The 9,967-nt window shown below is 39.2% G+C and overlaps 1 protein-coding gene across 1 annotated transcript; it reads left to right on the top strand.

The window, feature by feature from the left end:
- The first annotated feature begins 983 nt into the window (after positions 1–983).
- Positions 984–9,043, top strand: LOC116256434 (uncharacterized). Its single transcript, XM_031632797.2, has 8 exons — positions 984–1,387; positions 2,391–2,500; positions 5,965–6,021; positions 6,155–6,454; positions 7,190–7,440; positions 7,516–7,822; positions 7,915–8,188; positions 8,711–9,043. The coding sequence occupies exons 1-8, from the start codon at positions 1,058–1,060 to the stop codon at positions 8,963–8,965; spliced, it is 1,884 nt and encodes a 627-aa protein (XP_031488657.1). The 5' UTR covers positions 984–1,057; the 3' UTR covers positions 8,966–9,043.
- The last annotated feature ends 924 nt before the right edge of the window (positions 9,044–9,967 follow it).

The raw sequence follows: 9,967 nt of genomic DNA, 5'->3' as shown, positions 1-9,967 counted from the left end.
TCATTTGCCCCTATTTGGGCCTAAAAATCCCTTCCATCCCCAATCTCATAGTTGCCATGAGACTCCAAATTGGCCGGCATTTGAGAAAGGCCGAACAGAGTGCGATTGCAATTTGGTGCCTGATTTGATTCAAGAGCATCCCTTGTTGCTTTCTTTTTATCGTATATGTTTTTAGCCGTATATGATTGTCATTTATTTCCTGAAAAATTATATTATATATGGATTTCTGCATATTCATAATCCACGCTGACTGAATCACAGAATTGACCGATTCGATTTCAGAACCGATTCAGATGACATTGTACTTAACTGGAATCATGTTTTCTTCTTTGGTTTTACCTTCACTTGGCGTTTTTATGCTATAGCTATTTATATAAATAGACCGCGTGCCCTTGGTTGAATACGACAAAAATGCCATTGTAACTTGAATGGAAGACTTTATTATATCTTTCTTTATCCCATATCTGTATATTCAGATTCAGATTTATATTCAAATTCAAACAAAAAATTATATTTCATGTCCGAATCCGACTTTTAGAGTAACATCTCAATCTAAATTTGATGACTGTCATAATAATAAAGAAAAATCTTTAAACAAACACAAAAGGGAAAATATAATAGAAAAGTCTTTGTAAAAAGACCAAAATACCCCTAGTATTGACATAAGCCTCACTCAAGTGCCTTGGGCCTCGGCCGCATCGAAAATATGACTTAATTTCAAACAAAAAAAAAAAACCGAGGAGAAAAAGATTTTCAATTAATAAGAATTCCCATGAGAACCACTAAAAAGGGAATGAACGGTTGTCGCTGTGCTTTCCACGTGTAGAAGTGATAACGTACTTCCTTCACGCTTAAAAGTGACCCACGGAGCCAATATTTTTTTTATTGGTGGGCTTGATGTAGAAAAGCAATTGCTGTGAAAAGGAATTTGTTGAGTAGAATTAATTAATAAATAAAGGGGGAGGGGAGGAAGAAGGCCGACATTTTCGGGGGACGCCGCATCCGTTGCATCCCATCACCAGTTTATATAGAACCGTCGGAGAGAGACGTGGGAGGCATGCTGAAGCTGAGCGTCCGCCTTCCTTTTCTGCCCCTCCTCCCATCCTCCGCCGTCGTCTCCCCCTCTGCCTTCCCGCTTCGAGCTCTATTCTCCCCCTCCGGTCGCCGGGGAACCGGAAGCGCACGTTTCTCCTGGCGCGCGCGGACGGCCTTATCCGGTGACGCGTCCAGCTCGCTCCCCCCGGCAGGAGAGGTTACTGCTGCCATGGATCCGCCTTCGGAGGTTAAGACGGGGGGCGTGAAGCGGACGCTGGAGGATCTTAATTGGGATCACTCATTCGTGCGCGAATTGCCCGGGGATCCGCGAAACGACGCGATTCCTCGTGAGGTCTTGATCATTCTGAAATTGATTCTCTTTCATCTTCCCCGATCGCCGGTTTGTTTGTCTTTGGTTGAGGAACTCGAATACTAGTGCTGCGTCCGGCGAGAGCTTGATTTGTTGGTCTTGGTTTGTATTCGTGAGTGGCTTGCGGTTGAGGAGTTTGAATACTAGGAGTGATTTTCAGGAAGAGTTCTTTCTTCTTTCTTTCTTTGTTTTCTTTTTTTTCCTCGTCTGGAATGAATTGAGGGTCGATTCGAGGAGTTAGGGAATCCTTTTGGGAAGACGCGGTTCTTGTTTGCAATTTGCAGGCCAGACCGGCCTTACGTTTTGGTCGTGGGTGAAGAATGACCTCGTCGTATTGTGCTTCACGGGTAGATAGGAACGTGGCAAGTTTCAGAAAACAGTTTCATTTTGGGTAGTGATTGTTGAAGACAATCAGTGGAGAATGACAAGATTGCTCGTTGGTGACTTCACAGATCTTGTTTGTTCGTTCGTTTTGATGTTGCGTGCGGCTGTCTGCAAAGAGGGATTATCTTGTTCTTTTACGTGATCAACAGTATTTGGCCTCTGGTAGATGGGACAATCCATGCGTTGCTTAGGTTACCTTAGCTTGTTCCTGCAGGTTACTTAGCCTTCACTAGGTTGGCTTCTCAGTTATTTGCGATCTCGTTCGACTTATCTAGATCCTTCAGGTTGACCTACTGAGCTTGAGCTGAACAAAGTAACTCACTCCTATGTCAGACCAAGTAGGGAGATACTCACGGTTGACATATTCGTGCGCATCTGATTCTTATTCATTCATAGGTCCACTTGTATCCGTTAAGTTAGTGATATTGTTCAAAATTTGGTGTATCGTTTCTGAGATGCTGGAGTGAGGTACCATTTTACTGGCGAAACTTCAGCCTCTGGGAGACCAGTCATGTAGCTACTATCCTATTTGTTTCAGAAATCTTTGTTTTGCCGTGTGAAATTCATTGGTACTGTTTACTGATCTTAATCTCTTTTGCAGGTTTTACACGCTTGCTATTCAAAAGTTTCACCTTCTGTTGAAGTGGAAAAGCCTGATCTCGTGGCATGGTCCGAATCAGTTGCTGAGTTGCTGGACTTAGACCCGACCGAGTAAGCGTTTCTGAATTTCTATCTGAATATTTACATAATGCTGCGTTGCTACTTGTTGCAGGGTTAAAGTTGCTACTTAATCTTTAGTGTTCGGCTATTCGCCCATTCTCCCCATGAACCTGAAATATTTATGGAAAATCTGTGTATTTGTTTTATCTGTGGCGCTTCTTGCCTCTTCGTTGTCTTCTTTGCTAAACAAAATTGTAAGAGCTACCTGCTGTCCATGCCTGTTATGATCTTAGCTGGTGTGATGGGTATAGGTCATGTAATCTAAGCAAAGTGTTGTTAGAATGAAACAGCCGGCAGTTGAGTTGGGCGAGTTTAAAGTATAGCAGTTCCATTGTACAACCATTTGATAGAATCTAAGATCTCTCTCTCTCTCTCTCTCTCTCTCTCTCTCTTTTGTTCTCGCTTATTATCTCCCTCCTTCCTTAGTCTATCTCTTATCCTCCTGAAGGAAATTCAACTGTTAGCATCTGTGGCTTCTAACAATGCTTTTACCATTTTGTCACAAAGAGTATCGAGTATTGCCATTCCATACATCCTACATAACACAGTCTGTAGTTGGGCAAGTTGCATGCCTCTAGGAGGTCTAATGGTATGTCTATACTAATATGAGCATACATTTTCACTGATAATCTTTTAATGTAATATCCATGCAAATTCTGCTTGATATTTAACTGGATTAGATAGGTAGATAGTAGTCTATGTATGCCATTTCTCATGCACGTATGGATTTCTGATGTGGTGATTCATTTTCTTTTACTAATCTTGCTGGATGTGTTACTATACTATGGGTTGGACAGTACCCTCATAATCCAGTGGAGTGTCATTTTTGTCATTTTCAATTGTTTGGTCCCTACTCGTTTTTATCTTTCCTAGACATAATAAGCTAGAAGTCCTTGCAAAAGTAATGTTTTGCAGAAAGACAGTTTAGAGACGAGAAATGTACATAAAGTTGTCAGGGCTAACATAGACTAGGATATGAGTATCTAAGTTCATATTTGTTTGCAAAACCACCTCCAATTTTTGCATAATGCTAGTGGGAGGTGCTATAAAAGCGGTGCACTTTAATTGCATCTGACCGTAGCACAACAAACATTTGAAAATTGCTAATCTGGTCTGTATCCACTAACCATCTTGTCTGGTGCTCCCTCCAAATTGTACATTAAAAGGAAACTGGATCCAGATAAACCATTAGTAAAAAATTTTGCAAGTTGGTGATGATCTTGAAATCCTGAAAGGCTACCAAAGTTACCTGCTCTCACCCGAATTTTGAAATCTTTAAAAAAAACTTGGTTGGTTTTGGATCTTTGCTTTTGGAAAGTCTTTACCTAACAAAGTTTATAACATGACATTAGCATCTATATTATTGCCAAAGTGTCCTACTCTAAGTAACACAGGCTCAAAGAAACATAGGTGCAGGTGCAGCAAGGGCATATGCACATACGTACGTGTGTGTATATATATATATATATATATATATATATATATATATATATATATATAGAGTGAGTGAATGGTGACTCTTGCTATCTAAAGTTACTCAGGCATCTAACTAGGGCCGTTCATCTCATGCAGATGGATGGTTGAGAGAAAAATATGGAGAAATAAGAACTAATACTAAATGATGAAAATGTCATCACTTTCTTCTCTCTCTTATCTCTTAACCGTCCATCATGCTAGATTGGATGGTCCTGATAAGATGGCTGGGTGACTCTAAAAAGCTAGAGTCACTATTCAGTTTTCCTACACACACACACACACACACATGCATACAATACATGCATATGTATGTATGTATATATATGTATATATGTATGCATGCATGCATGCATGTATGTATGTACATACCATCTATACATACATATATCATACATACACACACACACACACACACACACACACACACACACACACACACACACATATATATATATATATATATATATATATATATATATATATATATATATATATATATATATATATATATATATATATAAATACCTATGTATGTACGTACATACATGCATGCATGCTGTGTCTGTCCTTGCTGCACCTACACCTATGCTTTTTTGAACAATACCACATCCACATCCGCATCCCACACCTATGTGATATAGGCCAAATTTATGGTCCTTCAAAATGCTAAGTAGTGTAAACGCCAATTTTTTTCCCACTCTTGATGTGTTGATTGAGGTGGGGAGTTTCATGACCCTCATCTTGCCCTTTTTTTTTGTTTTGTTTCTTTTTTTCCTCTCTTCTGTTGACCAGGAATAACTAGGGAATGCTTTAGGTATTAATTACACTTTTAGATGGGTTCTATAGACTAGGTTAAATTAGTGCTTCTAACTGCATGGTCTGGAGCCAGATATTGATTAAGATGCAGGACCTTCAAACATCTCAAGTCCTCAACCTGTTTGTTCCAGAAGGCATAAATTTTTTATTCGAACAAAAATGGTAAATCTGGTTACTGAACAAAATCAGATCTGTTTAGAATAGATCTGAATTCTAATTGGTTCACACTCAAGGTACGCTACACATATCCAAATATAAATTGAATCCAAGATCCAATAAGCATCTGATCATATTAATATAAAAATTTGATCTTACCCCTGTGGGATCTGGATTAGGATCCAAAAAACTCGAGTCCATATGCAATATGAGTTTGAATCGGATTAAGGAATGCCAATTAAATTGATTATGTTAGATGTACATCCTTCCCGAGTCTGAATAGTTTACATCCTAGTACCAACCATATGGTATCCTTTTACTATGTTATTAGCATGAGAATGAAGAAAACAACAGGCTGATAGATAATCAATGGGCCCGATAGTTTTTATATTACGTGTCATAGTTTTAATATAGTTTTACCTCTCAAGCTTGGTTTTGTGGAATTCTTATGGCTAACCTGTTAAAAGATAAATTACTGTATCTTGATGCTATAATTCTTGTTAGGAAAAGAAAAGAAGTATGTTACTTGGACAGCTTCCAAGGTCATGCCAACTTATTGGATGGATCATGTCAATGTGCCTCATACCAAACACCTAAACATACTGCATAAGGGAGAGGATCTTATATACTACAACCTTCCTTTTCTTAATGCAAATAGTCATGTTAAGAAATTATCCAGGGGAAACTCTCCTATAACTTTATAGAAAGAGGTGCTGATTTCATGCAATTTCGTCTGCCTTTCTAAACAGGTGGTCAGGTGCATTTAACACTATTGCCATATTTTTAGGAATATAAGAAAGTTTAAAGTGGAGATTCTTAAAGCCCTTTTTATAATAGCACAATTAATCAATATGTACTTAGTCTCAACATTCCATTCATGCACTGAATGTTCTTGATGACAATATCCTGCAAATGCATATTGTGTAATTTGATCTTCTGGTGTTGTTTACAGATCAAGTGCTTTCTTTTTTTGATAGTTTGCTCATTTTGTTTTCGTTGCTTCACAGATTTAGAAGGCCAGAGTTTCCGCTTATTTTCACTGGAGCATCTCCTTTGCCAGGAGGGTAGGTGGATGTACCGAAACACTCCTTTTCGAATTCTCCTTGTTTTTCTTTCATATGTTTGTGCGTGTAAAGTTTAACTAACCAGCCTTTCTCATTCTGCTTGTATCTTTCTGGCACTTCAACACTTTAACAGGTTATCCTATGCCCAATGTTATGGAGGTCATCAATTTGGGATGTGGGCTGGGCAGCTTGGTGATGGTCGGGCTATTACCCTTGGAGAGGTTGTAAATTCTCGGGGAGAACGATGGGAATTGCAGCTCAAAGGCGCTGGAAAGACTCCTTATAGCCGTTTTGCAGATGGTCTTGCTGTATTACGGAGTAGTATTAGAGAATTCCTTTGCAGTGAAGCAATGGAAGGCCTGGGAATACCAACCACACGCGCACTTTGTCTTGTCACTACTGGCAAGGGTGTAATCAGAGACATGTTTTATGAGTATGTCCTTATTAACGTTAAAAATTATTATTGGGACCTGTCTGGTGGGCTTAGCATGATCATTCTGTTCTTTCACGTCAATAATTCTCAGTAAATTTTTCTGTAACATGTGGTTGGCCTTTCTGGTCTTTATCTTTCTATATAATTTTATGGTCTTGCCCAAGAATGTGATTTTTTTCCTGACGAACTAATCTGTTTCTTCCATTCTTGAAAAGAAAGGATGAATTGTCATTGTATGCCCTTCCTCCATATTCACAGACTTTCACATCTTGCATGGGATGGCCACAGTTTGAAAATAATGTGAGGCATTCCTGTCTGCAAGGTGGAAAGCAAGTGTACGACTTCCAGGGTTTTATTTACAGGAAGGCTGCTAAACTATTGTTGGTTTTAGGGCCTGTATTCCAAAACTTATCAGCCTTCCTCTTAGATTTATGCCCGATACACAGCGTGAGTGGTAATGGCTTCCACCCTCTCATCCTTTGTCATTCTCCTTAAATGAAGAATTTGTGTATAATTAGTGAACTTGCTGAATTATTGGATTGCATAGAAAAGCCATTTGAACTATGGGTGCTTGGAGTATTTGTAACAATATGAGCAAAATGGCTTGAAAAACTTAGGACCAAAAGTAATTTGAGCTTCTTTCTTTTCTTGTTGTTTCTGCATATGTTTTCAGACTTTATTGGCTTTTCATCAAGATGCTTACTGTTTGTTGCTTTTTTTTTTGACATGATTCAGTGGTAATCCAAAGGAAGAACCTGGAGCTGTTGTCTGTCGTGTAGCTCAATCTTTTTTACGTTTTGGATCATTCCAGATACATGCCTCTAGAGGCAAAGAAGACCTTCAGATTGTTCGTGCCTTAGCTGACTATACTATCAAACATCACTTTCCTCATCTTGAGAATCTGAGTAAGAGTGCAGGTTTAACCTTCAAGACAGAAGGTCAAGAAAGCATGCCAACAGTGGATCTGACTTCTAACAAGTATGCAGGTAAGCAATAACAGGCATTTGTCCCAAGAATTGCAGATGTCTATTTCTTACAGAAATGCATATATTGCATGGCAGCATGGGCAGTGGAAGTTGCAGAACGTACCGCTGTCTTGATTGCAAGGTGGCAGGGAGTTGGTTTCATTCATGGAGTGCTGAATACCGACAATATGAGTGTGTTAGGACTAACAATTGATTATGGCCCTTTTGGTTTCCTGGATGCTTTTGATCCTAGTTTCACACCAAATACAACTGATCTTCCTGGGAGAAGGTACTGTTTTGCAAATCAACCTGATGTTGTTTTATGGAATATTGCCCAATTCACCACAACCTTGTCAGCTGCCGAGTTGATCAGTACCGAGGAGGCAAACTATGCCATGGAAAGGTGTGTTACATCTTTGAGTTATACATAGCAATTTTTTGGGATTATTGTATTGTTTTTCTTGGTTATCAACCTGATTTTGAGATTTTTAACAGATACGGGACCAAGTTCATGGATGAATATCAATCTGTAATGACCAAAAAGCTTGGATTGACAAAATACAATAAGCCGCTAATTAGCAAACTTCTCAACAATTTGGCAGTAGACAAAGTCGACTATACTATTTTCTTTCGTTTACTGTCAAACATAAAAGCAGATCCAAGCATCCCTGACGATCAACTGGTAGCTCCTTTGAAGGCGGCTCTTCTGGATATTGGCTCAGAGCGCAAAACAGCATGGATAAGCTGGCTACAGACATACATACAGGATGTAAGGAAATCTCTCTCTCTCTCTCTCTCTCTCTGTGTGTGTAGTCTTGACTATATGGCTTGTGTATGGTGTACACCGTAACTTGTGGGAGTTTTTAATAAATCTGCCTACCAAAAAGATCAATTTCCAAAAAAAAAAAAAAAGGAACCAATTCCTTTCATCTTTTAAATCGAGCCTACCATGTTTTGTTGGACGGTTTTTGAAGCACCTCATTGTGCATTTGTTGATTTTTCAGTATATCAAAATTTAATTCATATAATAAAAGTCAGGTGAATAAACCTTGGGATGGTGACAAGTCATATTAAAGACGTCTAAACATTTGTATTGAGCATTTGATGCTTAGGTCGACATGAAATAATAAGACTGTGGAACGGACACAAATGCTTAAAGAGACCATTTGCAATCATTTGCTTAAGCTAGTTTGTACAACGATTCAGATACATCAGTTACCTTTTCTTCTTGAGGTTCAGGCGTTATCATATTCTATTAGTAATCTAACCTGTTTTCTTCTGATCAATCCAGTTAGCAGCGAGTGGCGTTTCAGATGAACAAAGAAAGGAAGTAATGAATTCTGTGAATCCAAAATTCATCCTCAGAAATTATTTGTGCCAGAGTGCCATCGATGCTGCTGAACTAGGTGACTACAGTGAAGTTCGCAGACTTTTGAAAGTTATGGAACGACCATATGACGAACAACCAGGGATGGAGAAATATGCACGATTGCCACCTGCCTGGGCATATAGGCCAGGTGTTTGTATGCTATCTTGTTCGTCTTGAGGAACAGCATCCAGTAACATACTCCGGATGTAATTATAGATGTACATTGCATTCAGATTGTGTGTTATTACCGCCAAGGAAGAGAAGAAAAATTAGACTTAGGTAGCGTTGTCAACTTCTAGGTGTGGAGTGGAAAAAGCAGAAAAGAATACTATCAGCAATAAACACGTAATACCGACTGTTCAGGTTGTTATATACGAAGGCTAGGTGCCTAATTTCTTCGCCTTCAATATTTGTGCTTCTGTCCTTCCACTTTGCCTCTAAGTTTTGCCTTTAAAAGTTAATCTTATATTTGCACATTAGCAAGTGAGAAGATCATAAAAGTCTGCCAACACATTCTTCAAGGGATCTGCAATCTACAATGTTCATTTGATGGTAAATGCTCATCATTCTGAGCATTAGTTTTGTAATTGTTCGTGAACCAGCAAAAACGAAGGGTAAGATTCCTATGAAAAGCCATTCAGCGGATGACTTGATCTACCCTACACGGACTGCCAGGTAAAGCCATGAAGGTTGTATCAGATTCATTTCCAAACGACCCCTCACAGGGATCGAAATACCAAAGCTCTTAGATTTGTGCTGGAGCTTAAGCTGGCTAAGAACACAGACTAAGAGGCTTTTGGAAGAACTGCTTTATCCCAACCCATTTTCTCCAGCGTTCATCTGAGACCTTTTGCTTTTGACTAAATTACATTGGAGGATATCCCCTCCCAATTAACTGAAGGATGAGAAGATGAGACTCCTTCCCATACTGAGAAACAGTTTCAATACTGCGTGAAATTCAGCAGTGCATCCATTCCCCAGCTGCCATGGAAGCAAGTCTGTCGGGATTTGACATGGTTGGAGAGGACCATAAGGTTTTCTGTTCTCAGAGTAGTTGCTCTTCATTAAACAAAATAAAAATGTTTGTCATGTAGGGGAAGTTGGTCCCTCGTGAGTTAGGATCAAATCTTTAAGAACTCACCGAGCCCACTTGTTGACTTGGCTTAACTCAGCCCTCCA

The sequence above is a fragment of the Nymphaea colorata genome, chromosome 6 (genome assembly GCF_008831285.2).
Source record: "Nymphaea colorata isolate Beijing-Zhang1983 chromosome 6, ASM883128v2, whole genome shotgun sequence".
Classification (NCBI taxonomy): Eukaryota; Viridiplantae; Streptophyta; class Magnoliopsida; order Nymphaeales; family Nymphaeaceae; genus Nymphaea; species Nymphaea colorata.
Note: the sequence above shows the minus strand (reverse complement) of the source record. Positions and strands in the feature narration are given on the sequence as shown.